Source organism: Caretta caretta, chromosome 2 (genome assembly GCF_965140235.1).
Source record: "Caretta caretta isolate rCarCar2 chromosome 2, rCarCar1.hap1, whole genome shotgun sequence".
In the NCBI taxonomy this organism is placed as follows: domain Eukaryota; kingdom Metazoa; phylum Chordata; order Testudines; family Cheloniidae; genus Caretta; species Caretta caretta.
Window position 1 is genome coordinate 41,753,888 of NC_134207.1, and position 24,573 is coordinate 41,778,460.

General features: G+C 42.5%; 1 protein-coding gene and 1 pseudogene across 7 annotated transcripts in view; one reads left to right on the plus strand and one right to left on the minus strand.

Moving 5' to 3' along the window:
* Positions 1–519: 519 nt before the first annotated feature.
* CPQ (carboxypeptidase Q) overlaps positions 520–24,573 on the minus strand; it is a 293,319-nt gene continuing 269,265 nt past the window's right edge. For 4 of the 7 annotated variants that reach the window (XM_075125038.1, XM_048841281.2, XM_048841282.2 and 1 more), the window contains 2 exons: positions 19,742–19,898; positions 13,292–13,454 (listed from right to left, as the gene is read on the minus strand). In XM_075125038.1, coding sequence (XP_074981139.1) covers positions 13,307–13,454; positions 19,742–19,898 — 305 coding nt within the window. In that variant the 3' untranslated portion in view covers positions 13,292–13,306. Of the gene's footprint in view, positions 851–12,150; positions 12,424–13,291; positions 13,455–19,414; positions 19,899–24,573 lie in introns of those variants that run through there. The other 3 variants (XR_012666912.1, XM_048841284.2, XM_048841283.2) reach the window with 3 other exon arrangements.
* Positions 1,348–1,653, plus strand: LOC125632696 (protein transport protein Sec61 subunit gamma pseudogene; annotated as a pseudogene).

Below are 24,573 nucleotides of genomic sequence, written 5' to 3' on the forward strand. Positions count from 1 at the left end.
CAGAGAGCCTAATTCAGTAAAACAGAGAGAGGGAATCCAGGCTGGTGGAGCAGGAGAGTCTCAGTTAAACCTCAGAACATCAGGTGGCATCCCAGATAGGGTGTCTAACCCGTCACGGGTGTCCTCAGAAAGAAAAATGTTGAGAACCCCTGGTCTGTCTGGCAGATTCTTTTCATTTCATGCATTACACAGGAAGACAGTGGTGGGTACTGTCCACTCTTCCTCAGCCAAGCTGTAACAAAATAAAGCTTTTGGTACAGCCAGTTCAAGAAAGCTCACGTGTAACCTGTGGGTGGGCTAGAGTTCACTTCATTACCCTTCTCCAGTGCCTAAAAAAAACCAAACCCAACTCCCATAGAAGCGTAGTTGGAGACCCAGACTTCAGGTTCTCAGGATTTTCAGCAAGAACTGCACAGGGTCAACCTCCCCACGTTCAAGTCCCAAAAGGAACTAAAGAAATGAATTTAATTAAATAACTTTAAAAAATCTTCTGATAAAGAAACAAATAATAATCTAATTTTTACAGCATGACATGGCTATTTTATAATCCATAGACATTATCTTCAGTTATACATAAACAGAAATAAAGAAAACAAATTAAAATCTGAACAGTTCAGTCCCCACAGAAATACAGGGAGAAGAAACTGAAAGTTCCCAAAAGCTTAGGTTTTGTACACCTAAGTCTCAGTTAGATTCTTTGATCACCAAATCTATACAGTCTGATGAGTCTAAAACAACATCTTCCCTCCACTTGCATGTAGGGATCTTCAGTTGGAATCCAGGCAGACTCTTCCTCTGCTGAAATCCCTGCTAGCCAGTCAGCTAACTCATTAACCAATCACTGCGTTACCTGGATAGATTTAAAGAAAACCTGGTTACAAGAAAATACAAAACTGAGAATAGCAAAATAGAAACGACTCTTCCCCCATTACTGCACTTAAAAAAAAGTTGGTGACTCCGACGAGTTGAGACAATTTAACTAGAACAGTTTGGCTAAAATCAAAACCTTTAAAGCGTACAGTTAAAATAGAAGAAATATTTTTCCCTGCCAATTTTCCCTGGCTATAATTAGCATTGCGCTGCTTCCCTGTTCGAGGGTTAACAATATCACTGATCTGCTGCAAAATGCATCAGAGTTAGGGACGACAGCCTGCTTCCTGCTCCTGGGCTCAGCTTCTCCCAGCTCACACAGGGCACGTGGCCCCCCGCGAAGCAGCTGCCCTGACTGTTTGCCCTCATGGAGTCTGACCCAACAGGGAACCTACTGGAGCAGACCCAAAACAACCACACCCAATTCCAAAAGCTTCTGGATATGGAGTGCTTAATCTGCCTGCGCGAGCAGTTCGCTTGGCCCCGGAGCCTCAGGCAATCATGGATCAAGCAATGCAATTTGTTGAGCTCAGCCGTCACTTTGTAAACGATTCCATCGGGCTTGTTAAAAGATGCACTAAGCCGGACAGAAAAGAATTCCAGAAGATTGCCATGGCAACAGCAATAGGTTTTGCGATAATGGGATTTATTGGTTTCTTTGTGAAATTGATCCATATCCCTATCAACAACGTCATTGTTGGTGGCTGAACACTCATCAAGATCTGTTACCTGAAGTTTGGAGTGATGGACAATGGGTGTGGGGGGGCTTTTTTGCTTACTAATATTCCATAAGTCTGTATCTTGTTTGTTGACTGCTATAAACCAGGCTAAGATTAAAAAAACAAACAAACAAACAACAATGACCCAGACACAGCTCACTCCTACCTCCCCCTGCCATGGGTCTCTTAAAGAGATATCTCCCTATTAGGCACATGGGTTACACAGGCACCTCCCTAGCCTGCCTAAACACAGGGAGAGAGGGTTTTTCCAATAAGGCCATTTGTGGGACATTGTGAGGGTGAAATTGTGACTCTGGTGGAATGATTCTGAACCTCTTGTGAAGGCTCTTGTTTTGTTGATGTAAGAGGATTGTAACCTTTTGCTTTACAGAGCATGCAACCACATCTTTCCCCAGATACAAAGTATCCAGAATGCAATAGCTTGAATTCTTGCAAATATGCCAGCTTTGCAGCATATCACTTCTACTTTTACAACTTCATACTGGTGTCTAGAAGAGTCATGTATTGATTTATAAGTTCTTTTTATTCACTGACATTAAGAGACTTTCAAAGGACTTGCTACATCATGTTTCTCTGATCTCCATTCTATTTCTGTTCCAAATCATCCTTTAAGATGCAAATTGGCTGGCTATTTAATTTGCTCTGAATTTAAAACTCAATGATAATGGGAACTAGAGCTTTCCTGCAGTGACATACTCCTGAGTCAAATTCACTGTTGGAGAAAGTGGGCACAATTCCACTGACAGGAATGGCATTGCTCTTACCATATGCCCCTCGTCTCTGGAACATATATTGCTTCACCCAGGAGAACTTTTACTTCATGATCTTTACTAAAGAGTAAACTGGAAAAGAATCTTTGCTGCCAATTTTCATTTTCAATCCTGTTATTTGTCTTATAGAATTGTACATCAAGCTTTGGGTTTTATAAAAAGTATAAAGCAGTTTATTAAGGGCTAGGATGTTTTTAAAGTTTGGTAGCTCTAAAATTTTGTCCAGAAGTAAAAAGGCAGAGAGGCACACTTTTAGTCCTGTAAGGCTTCTCTAGATATATTTAGTGAGATGCAAATAGTCCAGACAACTGAAAAGCACTGTCTATCTAGTCTCTCTGCAGGAGGGTTTTATTTCATACATTATTCACGGCTTGCTGCCGTGACACCACAAAGTTGGTGCCCTTGAAAAGGGAGAAAAGAGAGCAAAACACTTGTGGGTTTTTTTTAAATTTAATTGTGAGAGTTGCTGTACATTGTATAAATAAAGCATCATAATTTGGATTCATAGCAACATGATCTCTTTTCTGAAGGCAAAAGAAAGGCCAGATTTTTGGTGACTGAAACTTCTGGTTAGGCACACCGGGCACCAATTTCACACTACTGCTAACTTACAAGCTACCCAGCAGTGAGTGACAGCAAGCCCAGCCATAAACCTTATTACAAAGAAAAGCCTCAGTACAAAGAATAAGTAAATTGGCTCTTACTACTTAAGTCTGGCTAAATTGCAATTATCTAAATTAATGGTGACAATGTTTGAAGCCGTCTCCAAAAGGAAATGTTTGACAAAAATAATTCAAAGTGACAATTTGTTTTAAAAATACAGTTTTAGTTTCACCTAGACTAGTTTCCTGTAGCCAAGTTCTGATGCAATTCCCCTTCAGCAAAGAGATGCAATTAATATCATATATCAAGTGAAGAGCCATGGATTGGCATGTGAAAAGGCACATAACTGATATATTTGGTAGTTTGAAATGTAAGTTATCAGGAAATAGTCTTCCTTCAGTCATTGGCACCACTTCAGAATTTAACATTAACTTTATATAATGACAAATTCTCGTTGTCATTAATTGTGCCTAGTTAAAAAAAAATGAAATAAAAGCAGGATGAGTTTGTAATAAAAATAGGATACAGCAGGAAATCCTGCGATATATGACGAACCCTTAAGTGCTTTGTGAGGGATGATTCTTCATTCTATGTGCTAAAAGTTCAGTAACCACAGAGAACAGAGGTAGAGAGAAGGTGTGTCCTTGATTTCAGTTGCTGTACAGCATGGTGGACAAGGGTGGGACCTATTTTTATTTGCATAACTGTCTCCCTGTTCATTGTGGCAGAGCTCAGTATTGAGAAAACATGATGATTACCTGTGGATAAAGTCAAAATTGACACTTTAATAAACTTATTGTGCATATTTTTATTACACTAACTCTCACCCCTGAGGAAAACTTCAAAGTTAACATATTTCTCCTCTTTCTAAACCTAGGGGTTTTTGTCAGTAAAACATTTCAACATTTCTTTCTCTCTCTCTTTTTTCTTTTTTTTTTTGGTGGCTTTTCCCTAGGAGTTGCAGGGAAGAACTGTGGAAATCTCAACAATTTCAGTGTGCAGAGGTTCAGTGCAGGCCTATTTTTGAACAAATAGGAAATTCTCCACAGTTCCTACATTTTGTCTGGTTTGCAGTTAAATCCGTATCAAACCAACAAGCCGTACACAGTTTTCATCCCAAACTCTTAATCAGACCGGGCTGGCTGGATAGGAAAGGTGGGCCGATGTGTTGGAATTCAGCTCTCATTCACATTTGGGATAGAGTTCAATGTCAAGGGTGAATCGGATCTAGGGCTGAGGTCAAGATGATGCTGAGAACTCACAAGCTGCACTCTGAAGATCAGCTGTTACCATCAGGTCATGGCCCAAAGGTGGCAGAAATCTCGGGAGAACCGATAATTTACCAAGGTTTTGGCCACATCCAAATGTAAATAATAGCCCCCACCTAGCAATATTGTTAACCTATCCAACTATACTCTCAGCCCAGCAGAAGCAGCTGTTCTATGTCGGGGCCTCTCCTTCTGCCCCTCCACCCCCACGAACATGATACAGTTCTGTGGTGACCTAGAATCCTATTTTCGACGTCTCCGTCTCATGGAATATTTCCAAAAAACCTCTGAACAACATACTAATCCACAAAGGTCTCCCTGCCAACACTACAGAAAGAGGGATTCTAGATGGACTCCTCCTGAAGGTCGAAACAGCAGACTGGACTTCTACATAGAGTGCTTCCGCCGACGTGCACGGGCTGAAATTGTGGAAAAGCAGCATCACTTGCCCCATAACCTCAGCCATGCGGAACGCAATGCCATCCACAGCCTCAGAAACAACTCTGACATCATAATCAAAAAGGCTGACAAAGGAGGTGCTGTTGTCATCATGAATAGGTCGGAATATGAACAAGAGGCTGCTCGGCAGCTCTCCAACACGAGTTTCTACAAGCCATTACCCTATGATCCCACTGAGAGTTACCAAAAGCAACTACAGCATTTGCTCAAGAAACTTCCTGAAAAAGCACAAGATCAAATCCGCACAGACACACCCCTAGAACCCCGACCGGGGATATTCTATCTACTACCCAAGATCCATAAACCTGGAAATCCTGGGCGCCCCATCATCTCAGGCATTGGCACCCTGACAGCAGGATTGTCTGGCTATGTAGACTCCCTCCTCAGGCCCTACGCTACCAGCACTCCCAGCTACCTTCGAGACACCACTGACTTCCTGAGGAAACTTCAATCCATCGGTGATCTTCCTGATAACACCATCCTGGCTACTATGGATGTAGAAGCCCTCTACACCAACATTCCACACAAAGATGGACTACAAGCCGTCAAGAACACTATCCCCGATAATGTCACGGCTAACCTGGTGGCTGAACTTTGTGACTTTGTCCTTACCCATAACTATTTCACATTTGGGGACAATGTATACCTTCAGATCAGCGGCACTGCTATGGGTACCCGCATGGCCCCACAGTATGCCAACATTTTTATGGCTGATTTAGAACAACGCTTCCTCAGCTCTCGTCCCCTAAAGCCCCTACTCTACTTGCGCTATGTTGATGACATCTTCATCATCTGGACCCATGGAAAAGAAGCCCTTGAGGAATTCCACCATGATTTCAACAATTTCCATCCCACCACCAACCTCAGCCTGGTCCAGTCCACACAAGAGATCCACTTCCTGGACACTACAGTGCTAATAAACAATGGCCACATAAACACCACCCTATACCGGAAACCTACTGACCGCTATTCCTACCTGCATGCCTCCAGCTTTCACCCTGACCACACCACACGATCCATCGTCTACAGCCAAGCTCTTCGATACAACCGCATTTGCTCCAACCCCTCAGACAGAGACAAACACCTACAAGATCTCTGTCAAGCTTTCTTACAACTACAATACCCACCTGCAGAAGTAAAGAAACAGATTGATAGAGCCAGAAGAGTTCCCAGAAGTTACCTACTATAGGACAGGCCTAACAAAGAAAATAACAGAACGCCACTAGCCGTCACCTTCAGCCCCCAACTAAAACCCCTCCAACGCATTATTAAGGATCTACAACCTATCCTAAAGGATGACCCAACACTCTCACAAGTCTTGGGAGACAGGCCAGTCCTTGCCTACAGACAGCCCCGCAACCTGAAGCAAATACTCACCAACAACCACATACCACACAACAGAACCACTAACCCAGGAACTTATCCTTGCAACAAAGCCCGTTGCCAATTGTGCCCACATATCTATTCAGGGGACACCATCACAGGGCCTAATAACATCAGCCACACTATCAGAAGCTCGTTCACCTGCACATCCACCAATGTGATATATGCCATCATGTGCCAGCAATGCCCCTCTGCCATGTACATTGGTCAAACTGGACAGTCTCTACATAAAAGAATAAATGGACACAAATCAGATGTCAAGAATTATAACATTCATAAACCAGTCGGAGAACACTTCAATCTCTCTGGTCACGCAATCACAGACATGAAGGTCGCTATCTTAAAACAAAAAAACTTCAAATCCAGACTCCAGCGAGAAACTGCTGAATTGGAATTCATTTGCAAATTGGATACTATTAATTTAGGCTTAAATAGAGACTGGGAGTGGCTAAGTCATTATGCAAGGTAGCCTGTTTCCTCTTGTTTTTTCCTACCCCCCCCCCAGATGTTCTGGTTTAACTTGGATTTAAACTTGGAGAGTGGTCAGTTTGGATGAGCTATTACCAGCAGGAGAGTGAGTTTGTGTGTGTATGGGGGTGGGGGGGATGTGAGAAAACCTGGATTTGTGCAGGAAATAGCCCGACTTGATTATGTAAAGAGTTGTCACTTTGGATGGGCTAGCACCAGCAGGAGAGTGAATTTGTGTGGGGGGGTGGAGGGTGAGAAAACCTGGATTTGTGCTGGAAATGGCCCACCTGATGATCACTTTAGATAAGCTGTTACCAGCAGGACAGTGGGGTGGGAGGAGGTATTGTTTCATATTCTCTGTGTGTATATAAAGTCTGCTGCAGTTTCCACGGTAAACATCTGATGAAGTGAGCTGTAGCTCACGAAAGCTCATGCTCAAATAAATTGGTTAGTCTCTAAGGTGCCACAAGTACTCCTTTTCTTTTAGCCCCCTTTCAGTTTTGGATGAATCAAAACCAGAGAGCAGGTATGGGTTTAGGGATTGCCAAGACCACACAGCAAGACAGTGACAGAGCCAACATTATAACTCGGGAGTTCTTGGCTTATTGTCCCATGCTCAAACCACTTTAGACCAGGTTTATTTGTAAAAAAGAGATTTCTCAAAAAAGCAAATTTTTATAACACCTTAGCAAATTTAAATTAGGTTAGAAAGCTGGTAATTAATGGCAGCATCCATCTTTTTTCAGAACCCATGAGAAGAGGGAGTTTGCTATTTTTTAAAAATTGAAGATCGAATGATCGCTCTATGCACAGTATATATAATATTAAATGCTGTCTTTCCACATTTGTAAATATTTCTTAAGCAAATCACCTCTGTAAATCTGCCTGATGCTCATCTGGAGTTGACATCTCATTTGTGTATTTCCCAGACTTTTAGGGCAGTGTCATTGAAAAGAATTCCAAGCCTATTTTCAATTTTAGATCTTATCCTACAGTTATTTTAAACTGTGCTAATCATTTTTTCCAGAGAGGAAACAAAAAGGGGTTTGAGTTTGGGTGGGGGAGGGAAGGGAAATCTGTCATTTAATTTGACTGCATAATGCACATTTAAGAGAGACCTTTTTAAAGGTTTTAGTTTTACATTAAAAAATGACTCCAGCTGATGCAAAAACCTTATGCCTCTATTTTAAAGGATCATCTCCCACAGTGTCAATAAAAATTAGTATATGATAAACAATGCTTGTGTAACTGGGTATTTGCAAAGTCCGCAAAGTTTGCTGAACAGTGATGTCTTATTTAATCTTACACATCAAACAGATTTAGAAGCGTTACAGTGGCATCTCCCAGACTAAAGGCAGTAGAAGTATATATCATGGATGCCTGCTCTGTCCATTACTGTGCAGCTGTGGAAGAGATGGATAAAACTTTCATAGATATCTAACAAAGAACATGCAGCAAATGTTTACTTGGTTCTTTCACTTTAAAGATATTTCAAGAGCTCTATTGACAGCCATTGCCGTTCCTGCTTGTGTGGATGCAGCTCTGAAATGGCTGAGATATAGAACATGAAAATTATTTGACTTTAGTGATTTCGCAATGTGGTGACAACTCTATAAATTACAAAACTATTGCATGTTTAAAAGTTAGACAAGTGTTGTAGTTTTTAATAGAATTCAGGCTATCAGAAAAACAAACTAGCAAACCAAAACCAAAACCAGGGAGTCTTCCACCAGGGCCTGGAACTGCTGTTGCTTGTCCTGTGGGATGTCCTCCAAGAACTCTGCCAGCTTGGCATAATTATTAAAATCATACTTTGCCAGCAGAGCCTGGTAATTCAATATACAGAATTGCAGGGCTGCGGAGGAGTACAGCTTGTGATCCTTGAGTCCAGGTACTTCACCGCCTTATCTGGATAAGTGAAGGTAGAGAATCATCATCATAGAATCATAGAATATCAGGATTGGAAGGGACCTCAGGAGGTCATCTAGTCCAACCCTCTGCTCAAAGCAGGACCAATCCCCAACTAAATCATCCCAGCCAGGGCTTTGTCAAGCCTGACCTTAAAAATATCTAAGGAAGGAGATTCCACCACCTTCCTAGGTAACGCATTCCTGTGTTTCACCACCCTCCTAGTGAAAAAGTTTTTCCTAATATCCAACCTAAACCTCCCCCACTGTAACTTGAGACCATTACTCCTTGTTCTGTCATCTGCTACCACTGAGAACAGTCTAGATCCATCCTCTTTGGAACTCCCTTTCAGGTAGTTGAAAGCAGCTATCAAATCCCCCCTCATTCTTCTCTTCCGCAGACTAAACAATCCCAGTTCCCTCAGCCTCTCCTCGTAAGTCATGTGTTCCAGTCCCATAATCATTTTTGTTGCCCTCCGCTGGACTCTTTCCAATTTTTCCACATCCTTCTTGTAGCGTGGGGCCCAAAACTGGACACTGTACTCCAGATGAGGCCTCACCAATGTCGAATAGAGGGGAACAATCACGTCCCTCGATCTGCTGGCAATGCCCCTACATATACATCCCAAAATGCCATTGGCCCTCTTGGCAACAAGGGCACACTGTTGACTCATATCCAGCTTCTTGTTCACTGTAACCCCTAGGTCCTTTTCCGCAGAACTGCTGCCTAGCCATTCGGTCCCTAGTCTGTAGCGGTGCATGGGATTCTTCCGTCCTAAGTGCAGGACTCTGCACTTGTCCTTGTTGAACCTCATCAGATTTCTTTTGGCCCAATCCTCCAATTTGTCTAGGGCCCTCTGTATCCTATCCCTACCCTCCAGCGTATCTACCTCTCCTCCCAGTTTAGTGTCATCTGCACACTTGCTGAGGGTGCAATCCACACCATCCTCCAGATCATTTATGAAGATATTGAACAAAACCGGCCCCAGGACCGACCCTTGGGGCACTCCACTTGATACCGGCTGCCAACTAGACATGGAGCCATTGATCACGACCCATTGAGCCCGACAATCTAGCTAACTTTCTATCCACCTTATAGTCCATTCATCCAGCCCATACTTCCTTAACTTGCTGGCAAGAATACTGCAGGAGACGATGTCAAAAGCTTTGCTAAAGTCAAGGAACAACATGTCCACCACTTTCCCCTCATCCACAGAGCCAGTTATCTCATCATAGAAGGCAATTAGATTAGTCAGGCATGACTTGACCTTGGTGAATCCATGCTGACTGTTCCTGATCACTTTCCTCTCATCCAAGTGCTTCAGAATTGATTCCTTGAGGACCTGCTCCATGATTTTTCCAGGGACTGAGGTGAGGATGACTGGCCTGTAGTTCCCAGGATCCTCCTTCTTCCCTTTTTTAAAGATGGGCACTACATTAGCCTTTTTCCAGTCGTCCGGGACTTCCCCGGATCGCCATGAGTTTTCAAAGATAATGGCCAATGGCCCTGCAATCACATCCGTCAACTCCTTTAGCACTCTCGGATGCAGCGCATCCGGCCCCATGGATTTGTGCTCCTCCAGCTTTTCTAAATAGTCCCGAACCACTTCTTCCTCCACAGAGGGCTGGTCACCTCCTCCCCATGCTGTGCTGCCCAGTGCAATAGTCTGGGAGCTGACCTTGTTCATGAAGACAGAGGCAAAAAAAGCATTGAGTACTTTAGCTTTTTCCACATCCTCTGTCACTAGGTTGCCTCCCTCATTCGGTAAGGGGCCCACACTTTCCTTGACTTTCTTCTTGTTGATAACATACCTGAAGAAACCCTTCTTGTTACTCTTAACATTTCTTGCTAGCTGCAACTCCAGGTGGGATTTGGCCTTTCTGATTACACTCCTGCATCCCCGAGCAATATTTTTATACTCATCCCTGGTCATTTGTCCAATCTTCCACTTCTTCTAAGCTTCTTTTTTGTGGTTAAGATGAGCAAGGATTTCACTGTTAAGCCAAGCTGGTCGCCTGCCATATTTACTATTCTTTCTACACATCGGGATGGTTTGTCCCTGTAACCTCAATAAGGATTCTTTAAAATACAGCCAGCTCTCCTGGACTCCTTTCCCCCTCATGTTATTCTCCCAGGGGATCCTGCCCATCAGTTCCCTGAGGGAGTCAAAGTCTGTTTTTCTAAAGTCCAGGGTCCGTATTCGGCTGCTCTCCTTTCTTCCCTGTGTCAGGATCCTGAACTAGACCATCTCATGGTCACTGCCTCCTAGGTTCCCATCCACTTTTGCTTCCCCTACTAATTCTTCCCAGTTTGTGAGCAGCAGGTCAAGAAGAGCTCTGCCCCTAATTGGTTCCTCCAGCACTTGCACCAGGAAATTGTCCCCTACCCTTTCCAAAAACTTCCTGGATTGTCTGTGCACCACTGTATTGCTCTCCCAGCAGATATCAGGGTGATTGAAGTCTCCCATGAGAACCAGGGCCTGCGATCTAGTAACTTCTGTGAGTTGCCAGAAGGAAGCCTCATCCATCTCATCCCCCTGGTCCGGTGGTCTATAGCAGACTCCCACCACGACATCACCCTTGTTGCTCACGCTTCTAAACTTAATCCAGAGACACTCAGGTTTTTCTGCAGTTTCATACCTGAGCTCTGAGCAGTCATACTGCTCCCTTACATACAGTGCAACTCCCCCACCTTTTCTGCCCTGCCTGTTCTTCCTGAACAGTTTATATCCATCCATGACAGTACTCCAGTCATGTGAGTTATCCCACCAAGTCTCTGTTATTCCAATCACATCATAATTCCTTGACTGTGCCAGGACTTCCAGTTCTTCCTGATTGTTTCCCAGGCTTCTTGCATTTGTGTATAGGCACTTGAGATAACTCGCTGTTTGTCCCTCTTTCTCAGTATGAGGCAGGACCCCTGCCCTCTCGCGTGCTTCTGCTTGTGCTTCCTCCCGGTATCCCACTACCTCACTTACCTCAGGGCTTTGGTCTCCTACCCCCGGTGAATCTAGTTTAAAGCCCTCCTCACTAGGTTAGCCAGCCTGCTTGCGAAGATGCTCTTTCCTCTCTTTGTTAGGTGGAGCCTGTCTCTGCCTAGCACTCCTCCTTCTTGGAACACCATCCCATGGTCAAAGAATCCAAAGCCTTCTCTCCGACACCACCTGCGTAGCCATTCGTTGACTTCAACGATTCGACGGTCTCTGCCCAGGCCTTTTCCTTCCACGGGGAGGATGGACGAGAAGACCACTTGTGCCTCAAACTCCTTTATCCTTCTTCCCAGAGCCACGTAGTCAGCAGTGATCCGCTCAAGGTCATTCTTGGCAGTATCACTGGTGCCCACGTGGAGAAGCAGGAAGGGGGAGCGATCCGAGGGCTTGATGAGTCTCGGCAGTCTCTCCGTCACATCGTGAATCCTAGCTCCTGGCAAGCAGCAGACTTCTCAGTTTTCCTGGTCGGGGCGGCAGATAGATGACTCAGTCCCCCTGAGGAAAGAGTCCCTGACCACCACCACTCGCCTCCTTCTCTTGGGAGCGGTGGTCGTGGAACCCCCAACCCTAGGACAGTGCATCTCATGCCTTCCAATTGGCAGAGTCTCCTTCTGTTCCCTTCGCTCAGATGTATCATCTAGTCCACTCTCTGCATTAGTATCTGTGGAGAGGACATGAAAACGGTTACTTACCTGTATCTGTGTTGCTGGTACATGGGCGCCCCCCTTTCTTCTTCTGGAGGTCACATGCTGCCAAATTTCTTCACCGTCCTCCTGTCCCTGCTGCACAGCCTGCTCTGAATCTTCAGAACATTGTGCCCGTAGATGCATATCCTGACGTCTGCCCAGGAAATCTTCAGTTTCTCTTATGCAACGCAGGGTTGATACCTGTTGCTCCAGACCTTGAACCTTCTCTTCCAATATGGAGACCAGCTTGTACTTTGTACAGACAAGGTCGCTTTAGTCCTGTGGAAGAAAGACAAACATGGCACATCCAGTGCAGGTCACAACAGCTGAACAGTCCCCATCCATATTACCTTCCTTCTACGAGCTCACTCAGGAGTTGTAGTAGCTACTCAGAGAAGCTGGCAAGATGTAAGCCTCAGTGGGCGCTCCCCAGGCGAACTCCCAGGCAAACTCCTGTTAGCCGCTCTGCTGTTCGCTGCTCAGCTGGTTCACAGCTGACTGGCTTTTATACAGTCAGGCCCACTCAAGGCTCACCTGGAACAAAGCACTCCCTATTCACACTTTTCAAACCACCAATCAAGCACATGGTCAAACTGTCAAACTGTCCCCACAACAGGCATTCAGATACTCATCAACACAGCCTCCTTAATGCAACCCTTAGCGTACCTCCTCTCAGGCAGATCCCAGGCAAACTCCCTCTGTTAGCCGCTCTGCTGTTTGCTGCTCAGCTGGTTCGCAGCTGACTGGCTTTTATACAGATATATAGCAAATACTATATATTTATATATATAGAGGAGTGCTCACATGCCCATTCCATGGCCACATGCACTACCGAGGCTGGGGTGGGTTAGGAAAAAAGAAAGTCAGCCCCCGTAGATGGCACAAATTATCTACAGCAGAACTGGCGGTACCAGGTCGTGCTCTGGGTCCTCTTCCGGGTCCAAGCCAATTGGTTCTGGCAGAGGGGCCCAGGTGGAATGGCGCAAGACCATCAACAGTGGGTACAGCTGGTAATAAGGGTACCAGGTAGGCCATTGCTGCCAGGAGGTTGGGCCCTGAGGGAACTGGGGGCCCCCAGGGTATGGGTACCACCCCTGTGGGACTGGAGAGTACCCTGTCTGGTGTGGCAGATGCGCTTGGGAGTCTAAACTACGTCGGGAGACTAGGGAGAAGAACTGCTCTTCTGCCGAGAAGCCCGCAGAGTCCAAAGAAACCTCCAGTCGTGGTGGAGCTGTGAATGCAGACGGTGCCGTGACTGGCAGAGGTGGGTCCCAGCTGAGGAGGATCGGTGCATATGCTGGTGTAGGAGGCTAGAGAACAGAGAGAAGTGGTGAGGGGGGTACAGTAAGTCGAAGAGTGTCACCAGGAACAACAGTTCCACCCATCCCAGTGTCCAGGGCATGTCCCGCTGGCCACTGAACTGAGGGGGTGCGCAGAGCAGAGCCTGGTGTGTCCTGACAGGTCAGAGGGGCATGTCCCAGTGGCCTGTCTCGTTGCTCAATTGGCGCAGCGGCCGTCAGCGCCAGTGCCTCTCTTTTCCACTTGGCCTTGCCCCCTGCCTTAGGGAGTGAAGTGGTGGGGTTTGCACGTGACATCTCGCCCGAACGGGCGACGCTCGGCGAGGAAATGCCGTGAATCACAGTAATCTGCAACAGGGAGCTGCTGCAGCGTCAGTTGGAGTGCTTGCAGCTCTCCTTTGCCTTGTTGGTGGTGCCATTGGATCTGGGTGGGAGGTGGTGGGTGGTGAGGTGCATCTCTCCCAGGCAGTAGAGACAATGAGCATGCTCATTGCTCTCAGAGAACGAGCGAGGGCACAAGACACAATTTTTAAAGCCCGGAACGTGGGGCATAGACACACCCAACCAGGTCGGGGCAAGCCCTGTATGGCGTGACTAGCTAAACTAACTATGCTATTTACAGAACTAATAAAGAAAGAAATGGAACGAAATAACTATATACAAACAGACTATCATTCTCATAGAGACTACGAGCATGCAAAGAGAAGATTCTGACTACGACCATGCGGTAAGAGGGAATTGACGGGGCATCAGCCCACACGGCCTCTTATAACCTCGCATGCAGCATGAGGCAAGGTAAGATGCGTGTGCGCGTCAATGGACAACTGCTGCTAAAACTTCTGGCTCCGGCGCATGGCGTGCCTGCATACCCCCACATTTGGAATATGTAAAGGGACCATCACTTGAAGAAGAATATTACTTTTGGATTTTTTGGTTTGAAATGACTGTTTCAAAATTGCCTCCAATTAAAAAAAAATATGTTAACAAGTACTTGAAATTGAAACAAAATGTTTCATTTTGAGTCCAGCAAAATGGTTTGTTTGACCCGACATTAATTGTTTTTAACTTTTAAACTCTGAAATTTTCAGAAAAATTATTTTTGGGTCTACCCCACATGGGTTTTTTCTCCTTTCAGAATTGCCAGCCAACCAAAAAGTCAGTTATTCACACAGCTCTAGTTCTGACTTCTGTTTCCATTAGTGCCACTGGTTGAACTTAACACTATTATGAATTTATATTGCACTTTACAAAGTGTTTTCTAAGTCTCAAAACACACCTATGAGCTAGGTAGGTATAATTGTCACCTTTTTACACAAAGAAACTAAGGATCACATCAGGTGACTTGCCCAATATCACACAGAATCAGTGATAAGAACCAGGATTTGAAACCAAGTCTCCTGATTCTCAGCCTTATCTCTACCTAACCAACTCACAGCAATACTGCCTAGCAGGCAAAAATAGCCTCTAATTTTGTGCACCCAACTTTAGACAGTGTGGGCATGCTTGCATTTATTACGTTTGTGCAATGCTCCGTACACTTGATCGAGTCCTTTAATCATTACCATAAGATAAATGTTAAATAATTATAATAAATCTAAGACCCAGTATTGGTCAAACACTATGTAACTGAAATTTGTCTGAACTTCTGGAGAAATGCACGTTGAAGACTGTTTTGCCTACTGCGAAGGGATGCTAAACCAGCCAAGATAAAAAGCATTTCACAAAAATGGCACGAAGACACAATTGGCTGGTTCACTTTGTGCACAAAACTTTCTTTCCAGATCTACCATCAGCTCTGACATCACTTCATTTTTCATAGAAATGCTTCCAATTCTAGCCTGGAGAGGGGAAAAGAATTCAAGTGCCTTCTGCTTCAGGAAAGTCTTGAATTTTCCCAGTTCAGCCAAGAGAGTTGAGCTGTACACACCATTAATTTCTATGCAGAAAACAACGTTCACTTCAACCAGCAATTAGTGGCAACATTTCTATCTTGTGTAATGATGAGATTTTTATGCTAATCATTAAATAGCAGTAAATTAATCATTTGGGCATACTTAGATGGGATGTATATTTCATGAGACAGATAAAAATATCGAGATCAGTTTGATATTTACTCATGGTAAATGTAAGTGTCTCAGATCATTATGAGGGAAGCATACTAAACACATATGCAGCCAGAAACGTCTGTAGCGTAAATGCATAAGAATCAGAGCTTCACCTCTAATACTAGGAAATTACTGTCCTTCTCATCTTTGTTTAATTATTATAAGGGAGGTAAAAACCCTAGGGATCATACACTTAAATCATTCCAAGATACAGTATAAATTTCAAATATCACCATCACATGAAGGACAAAATCAGTAACCTGATTTCTCATCCTATAACTCCCTCCCTTTATAAACGGAAAATTTACCCACTTTGCATTAGGCATACATCTCAATTTGCATGATAGTCCAGTCAGACAAATGAATGATGGATCTGATTTGACCCTCCCCCACCCGCCCAAAAGAAAAGTCTGGAAGCTTTGACTCCTAACGGAAAGGAAGCAGGCCTGCATCTGTCCCCTCCTCTCAGTTGATGAAGGAGATTTGTAACACCTCAAATAAAATGTTTAAATTTTCTGACACTGTTTCACATATTTTTATTACATTTAAATACCTTCACTCTTTCTTGGATTCGACACAGGAAATGGCATCCCAGAGCAATTTTGGAGGTATTCTTGTTGACTTGACGGAAATTTACATCTGGTGCATTTATTTTATCATGTCATTATAATATTTACAAGAAGCCCTGACTTCCTATTTGTTGCCTGTACATGAAAAGATAAAAAGGTTTCCCCCCTCTTAATTTCTTGTCTCTGAAGGAAGTATGACAGGTGGTCCTCACTCAGAGATCAAAGGCAGTGTACAAGTTGAAATCAAGGCTGATTCACCCAGTCCTCTTACAGATATCTCTGAATCACCTGGATAGGTGATTGCAAATGCTTCCAAATAGAGAACTGAACAACCTATGTATAAATTTAATAGCTAACACCTAAAACATCATCACTACTAAAGAACGTAACTCCTACTTTGAGCGGGAATAAAGGCAAAATATTGAAGGGGAGCTACAAATACCCAATAGAAATGGAAAGAAAAATCTATACATAAATCATTTCATAATTTTTTTTACCACTGCCTGTAGGACCTTTGAAAGAGAGGCATTTGAAGATGCAGATTTAATCAGTTCTATAGTGTCTACTGAAAAACGTAAAAGTTTGTCAAAAAAAGCTGGCATGCAAATCTCCCCTGAAGAATATCCATTCCTCTCAGTCCATGAGACTGGTGGAAGGAGTGATATTATCTTCAGAAGTAATTTCCTTAGTTTTATAGGCTCTTCCATGGAAGCTATGATCTACCATGGAATCATAAATATAGGAGTTTTGCTCTCTCTGCATCTCTGATGGTATTTCATAAAGACTGTGGTGAATTTTCTCGTTGGTCCAGTTGTGTTCAGGTAAATGTGGGCTGCCCTTTTAACATCCAAGTTGTACTACAGATTCGCTTTTGGATGGACTAAGGAAGAAGGTGGGAAGAATAATCTCTATGTGAAATCTGGAATTGCACTTTGGTATGTATCTTGGAGCTGTGTGCAGAACAGCTTGGTCTGGGAGCCTAATACAATACGGCATTCAATGGAGCGCTCCCAACTCAGAAACTGCCAGTTGACATGATGGCAGCTAACGAACATGCGTTAATTGAAAAGAATACCTCTATCAATGGCTCAAATGGGGCAGAGGTTAAGGCTTGTAACACCAAGTTTACCCTTCCTGTTGGAAACCTATGCCTGAGGAACAAAGTCACTTTGACAGACCTTGATAGACAAAGATGTGGTGCCAAAGTTCATGTAAGGTCTCAAAAACAGGACAAAGATTTGAATTTAAAGACTGACGACAGCAAAAATCTCCCATTAGTGAGGACCACCACCCATGCACTCATCAAAGAAACAGTTCTCCTACTTTTAAACTACACTGCTCTTGAAAGCTGTAGAAATTTTGTGGTTAGTTTATTTCAACCATTTCTTTTAAAAAAAGAAGAGAGAATATCTATATACAGTGTCTGTATAGGATTAGTGAAACGCATATATTAGTTAAAAATCAATATAGGAACATTATCAGGGCTCTATTGTGGTAAATCTCAATAGCTGGAAGGAAATGGATAGCTCAGATAATTATCATTCGGATACCAGAATCTTCCCAAATAGCTCAACAGTTCAAATCCATCACAGGCCAATAACAACTGGAAGTTATTGCAGATTATTGTATTAGCAGGAGTGTTGTAAGCAAGACACGAGAAGTAATTCTTATGCTCTACTCTGTGCTGATTAGGCCTCAACTGGAGTATTGTGTCCAGTTCTGGGTGCCACATTTCAAGAAGGATATGGACAAATTGGAGAGAATCTAGAGAAGAGTGACAAAATAATTAAAGGTCTAGAAAACATGACCTATGAGGGAAGATTGAAAAAATTGCATTTGTTTAGTTTAGAAAAGAGAAGACTGAGGGGGACATGATAACAGTTTTCAAGTATGTAAAAGGTTGTCACAAGGAGGAGGCAGAAATTTTTTTTTTCTTAACCTCTGAGGATAGGACAAGAAGCAATGGGCTTAAATTGCAGCAAGAGAGATTTAGGTTGGACATTAAGAAAAACTTCCTAACTGTCAGGGTGGTTAATCACTGGAATAAATTGCCTAGGGAGGTTGTGGAATCTCCATGATTGGAGATTTTTAAAAGCGGGTTAGACAAACACTTGTCAGGGATGGTCTAGATAATACTTAGTCCTGCCATGAGTGCAGGGGACTGGACTAGATGGCCTCTTGAGGTCCCATCCAGTCCTATGATTCTATGATTAGTGGCAAGTTTAGTACCTGATGTGACATTTATTTTGTTTTCTTTAGCTATTTTCCGAGTTGTGTATATCAATAAACTTAGTAGGCATGCTGCAAAATTTAAAAGCTTAAACAATAATTAATATATGCCAAAAGAACATGAGAGGAAAACATGCCCTAGAATCTCTCACAATTCTGTCATCTCCTCTTCTAAAAAAAGAACCCCATGCCTCAACACAGTGGGTCTGGAAGGCCACCCAGGCTGGGCAAGAGAAAACCAATAGTGGATGAGGGAAGTCAATCCCCAAATTCACTTCTCATTCTCAGCTACCAGCCCTCTCCGGTTTAAACTCCAACCGCCATGATATTGCATGGGAACAGAGACAGCTCAAGGACTAGAAATGTTTAGAGCTGTACAGGTAAAAACCAACTCCTTAAATTTCACCCAGGTATCAGTTGGCAGGCAGTGAAGATCACAGAACACAGCTTTCCTTTGTCCTCTGCATGAAACGCTGTGTGTGGTGGGAGAGTGTAGCCATATAAAAATGTACTGCAGATACATACAGTGAAACCTGCATTAGAAAGAACAGGATACAGCCTTCTTTCCAAAAGAAAATGACCGAAAGCACTCGTGGCAACTGCTGTTACTTGGACATTCAGAGGCAGGTTGTGAAGCTTAAAACCAAATGGCCAACAAGCTCCTTCCAACCGGGGGGTACTGACAGAATTCCCACTATTCCTTCTGTTTCCCTTCCATGATGTAAGACTTGGCTTTTCCTAGATGAAGTGTGAATTGAACAACATTATCTCTCAGCACGTGTAAGATTTCATTACGTACTGTGTCTGAAGCCTCAGTAAGGGTGACCAGCATGATTTGAATGGATTTGGAAATTTTTAAAGCTATATTATTTTAGCCATTGCACCTTTAAGACATTAAGCAAATTGTAACATCAAGGGTTAGCCTGGCCTATAACCGCAACACAATGTAAACACTGTATTAGTTTAAAAAGCTATGGAAGCATGAGATCATTTTTAGTGCTAATGTCATACTAATATCGAAACTAAAAAAATCCTTCACACATTACATGTAAACACAGTAAAACTACTATTCTGATGCAACAGATTTATTCAGTGTATTTTCCTGCTATACAGGGTTACTTATTTACAGATGGCTATTCTGCCATAATTTTAGGAGACAGACATTAGACATTGATTAAAGGGTAAAAATACTTAACAGAAGAAACATGAAATAAAAATCACAAATGGAAGGCATTACATCAGTAAACAAGACCATGTAAAAGGAATGTGCTTTGAGGTCAGAGAACAAAAACAAAAATCAGCAAAAACCAGGATGGAAAAGGAATTTCCCACAGCTGTGGACCACATGCATTAGTGGACTGAAGAATATAAGTCTTCTTTCTTGTTTTTTTATTACCTTGGCAACATCTCTTCTATGTCAGCAATTACATAGGAGACAACAGTCCAAACAGCAGCACAGAGATTCATTTGGCTTGGATCCTGAACTGTCATTGTGTCCCCTTGAGTATGATGAAACCAGAAGTATTTACTGATGTCATCACGCAAACTGGCACCTACAGAGAAAAATGGGCAATTCCTTATTATGTGAATACATATATTTTAAGATGAACATAAACATGAATTTATTCCTGTGCTGGTCTTCATTAAATCCATATGCAACAGAGTAAGTTTTCATATGATAATTTCACTGAGCCATAGAACATGGGATTTTTCAGCATTTTAGTATAAACAAATTTTACATGTTAGCAGCCTTGTTATGAGTACAAGAAACAGCAAACATGTGAATTAACATAGAAGGGAAAGGCAGTAGTTCCCTTAATATCTCTGTTGCATCAGCAGTAGTATAAATGCATTTCTATATACAAAACACAGGAATCCAACTTAAGGAAATCCAGATAATTATTCCAAGTGTGGTGGTTTTTTAATTTTTTGTTTTTAATGTTGGTGAATTTGAAATAGACTGCTTCTTTTCCTGTGATGCTAACCATCATGTATTTATTAGTAAGGCTGCGAGTCTGTCACAGAGGTCACGGAAGTCATCCACTCAACTGCTTCACTTCAGGTTCCCTCCACCTAACCTTCAGACCCTCCTCCTTTCTCTTCTCCCCTGCTCTCTCCCCATGGCCTCCCATCCCTTCAATGAGCCTGTTCCATCCCCTTGTCTTGTCTTTCCATTTAGCTAATCATTTCCTATCGAAACCTCACACAATTTAAAAAAAACAAAACAAAACAAAACCATGGCTCTAAAATGATATTTGCCACCACCACATTGATTGCTCTTTTTGTATGTTGCATCCCTTTCCTTTTGTCTGATTCATCTATTTAGATTGTCTGTGCCCTGAAGAGCTTCCAACCTGCTACTCTGTGTTTGTACAGTACCTAGCACAGTGGGGCTTGATCTTGATTGGTCCTTAGGCACCATCATTAGTAATATTAGTACATCATACATCATTAGTAATAATAATGCTATAGTGACGGGTAGAAGAGGCCCCAATCAGAAATGCAGATAGAGCTTAGAGGCTGCGCTGAGATGCACTATAGGCAAACCTCAGATGGAAGGCCATTTGATTGTATAACCTTGTGAATACATTTCTCAGATGTTTATGTCTGAGCTCTGGAAACAGTCTATATCAAATGATGAGGGCTTCAATAAACTTTTTATTAATGTTTCTAAAGCTTTCTATTCTGATTTTGCTTCGTCTCAATGAAAGGTCTCATGCCTTTGTAGAGAATGAAAGCAAAATCTCTCCGCACAGTTCTATATTCCCAACTATTCTTGCTGAAATATGTATCTTTTGATCACATCCTATAATAATTCAGCACCTAGTCCAGTTCTCACTGAAGTTAATGGGAATCTTTCCATTGACTTTAATGGGAGTTGAATTAGGATGTCACTGAGTCTGATGAAATGAGCTCTGAATTTCTGTTATACATTTCTCATAAATGAGATTGTTTGTTCTCACTGCTATTTTAGAGTGTGAGGTGAGGGGAAGAAAAGGGAATGAATTTAATAATACTGTCAAACAGGAAGATCCTCTTTACAAGGTGACATAAGATACAAAAAGAAAAAATGCTAAAGCATGCTGTTATCTGGGTTTCCTTTTAACACGTTCCTTTGGCACTTGTGCCATATACATAGGCAGTATAAGTCAAATTTGCCGCTGACATCCAGTGTGATTCCACTGAAGTCAATGGGGCTGGGTGGGTAATAAGTGCTGAATATGGTCCTATAACTTTGTGCAGATTTATAGAAGTTTTTGATATACTCCAAGTACTTATTAAGATAAAAATATAAACACATGTTATTGTGGTAAATATATTAGCTGCTGAAAATACTTCACTAAAGATGCACTTGTAGTCAAACAGCTGTGGAAAATCCATTATATCTTTGTAAACAGATCTTTTCCAGGAACCAGGGTACAACTTACTTGCCTGGAAGGTATAATAGACATTCCACAAATAATTATTATGGGTTTATAGAATAGTGCTTTATCCTGGGTTTATGTAATAGTGTTTTCCTTAATTCAGAGAAAAATACCTTTCATCTTGTAAAGTATAACCCACATAAATGCTAAGATACGTTTAATTTTTTGTTTCTTTAAAAAAATCATAAAATGATAATACTCTGTCACCAAAACAATTAGACAAGTGGGCTTGCAGATAGTGTTTTTTTTAAAAGAGAACACAGAATATTGAGAATACAACACAAATTGCACTCACTGTACTGCTTTTTCTTTAATGGCTTATACTGTATATCATTAAAGTCAGGGATCAATTGCATCTTATAAGGTCAATGGAAAAACTCTAAGACAACAGCTATGTAAACAATTTTATACATAACTAGAAACACAAGAGAAAATCCATGTTCATGTCTGAGTGAAAGAAAAAACTTTCCAAGCTATGGGTCCAATACTCAGTTCTAGTTAAGGACTGCTTGCAAGTGCAAATGTAGCTCTAAGCCATCTTCATATCCTCCCTCCCCAAACCTGGGGCCATTCTAAATTCACACTATCGCTGCCAGTGACTCCAAAAGGCCTTTATGGCAGCCAGAGACTGATGTGGTGCAGGAATGTCTTGGTCACACTTCATGCATGAGGAGGGCATATGCTGCAGGAGGGCCTCTGGGCCACCATGCAGAGATAATCCTCCAGTGGCCAGGTAAACTGGCTTTAGGAACATTTTGGGCTGCTCCATCAGCACAAAGCCATCATGATATAGGCAAAGATCTGACCCCTTTAGTTCTACAAGATGTGCATTTGGATGTCTATAGATGTTATCCTTTTTTAATTAAAAAATCATCCTATAGAATTTTATAAAAGGGATGTACCGGTAATAATCTTAAATTCTATGCAATGATTCACAACATATGAAGATTTTAGTATAAAATGTTTTTCTGCACAACTTTTCCATATGGATATGATTACAAGGAATCCTGGAATCTCTTAATCTGTATTAACATAGCAGCTCTGTTATCAAGCTTTTCTGTTTGTCAAACAAAACCCACTCAGAAGTCACCAATCTCGCCACTTCAAACAGCTTGAAAGTAAAAAGAAATGAAGCTGAGAAAACCAGCTGGGCATAAATTCTCCATTTTCCTGTTTCTAACCCAATCTGTTGTTCCCTACAGAATTGACTGAAGTATTTCTTTAGATTATGGCATTATCTACTGAGCACATTAGACATTAACAAAGGGAAGGTCCTTAATGCAAGGAGTGTTTTCTAATGGTTAGAGAAAGAGACTTGGAATCAGGCCTCCTGTGTCCTGTTCTTTGACCTGCCAATAACTTGCCACTTGACATTGGGAAAAACACTTAATCTCTCTGGCTTCATGCTACCTATCTGTAAAAAGGATAGCAAACATGCCTTACAAGGGGTTTTGAAAAACTTAGAGTGCTTTGAGATCTTCATGTGGAAGATGCTATAGAAGTGCAAAGTATTATTTGCTGATCCTTTTCCAAAGGATGCTGATTTGCAAAGAAATACAGCTCACATTCAGGAGACAATTTCCCTTTTTCTGGACTTGCAGTCTGAGAAAGACACAGTCAGTACTGATTATGAGATGATTCATTCTGAAACAGATATGAATGCACTCTTATTAAACAAGATATTGAACTGGCCTCTTCAAAGACAGTTTAATTAAAAACAGAAGCAGCTCTGAAAAGGAAAGTTACTATACATCACATCTTTAGAAGTTTAATAGCACAAAAAACATGTGTAGAGTGTTCACTTGGCTCTTCTTTCCACTCTCCTCCATTTCTTACATATCAGAGAGCACTAACTTGATAGATCTCACTGCTGCTGAGTTTCCCGCTCTTACCTGTTCTCCTTCAGCATCAGTCCATCAGCCCTCTCCGCACTTACTCTGTCACTCAGCTTCTTGTCCATTCTCAGCCTTCTCCTCCCTGACCTCTCTTTCTCTTGATATGGCTGATGATTTCCTTCCTTCCTTCCTTCCCTCCTCTTTAACTTTTGCCCTTCCCTCACATCTGCTCTGCCAACTTCCAGCCCTGGCTCACCTGCAACATCCACTTCCTCTACTCCAGTTCTTACACTGCAGAGAGTCTCTGGCAGAAACCTTGTGACCAGGCTGGCTTCATTCACTACAAATTAGTTCTCTCCTCATTTGGTTCTACCTTCCTAGCCATAAAACCTCTATTTTTCCAACTTAATTGAATTCCATGCCCACAATCCCTGCTGCCTTTTTGCCACTTTTGATTTCATCCTCAAACCCTCCCCCCATCTCCTCCTTCCTTCACTGCTCTCTCTGCACGGGATTGCGCCAACTTCTTCCATGAGAAAATAGACAAAATACAATGTGCCCTTCTCTCTGCCTTTGACTTTCCTTCTCTTCCCCCTTCTCCTACCACAACTCCCTCCTTCTCCTCCCCTGTCAGAGATGCAGAAGTTTCTCAGCCGCTCTCCTTCTCTAACCCCTCCATTTGCCCCAGTGACTCTGTCCCGATCCATCTCTCCTCACCTCCCTCACTAGGCCAATTACCCTATCAAAGAAGGAAATTATGTTGATTTGGCATGATTTGTTCTTGACAAATCCATGTTGGCTATTACCTATCACCCTATTGTCCTCTTGGTGCTTACAAACTGATCATTTAATAATTTATTCCAGTATCCTGTATATCATAAGCTGCTTGTCTTCACTTCCAAGGCCCTTTATGGTCTACACCTGCCCTGTCTATCATCTTGCAGTCAGTATTGAAATGTCGACTCCTG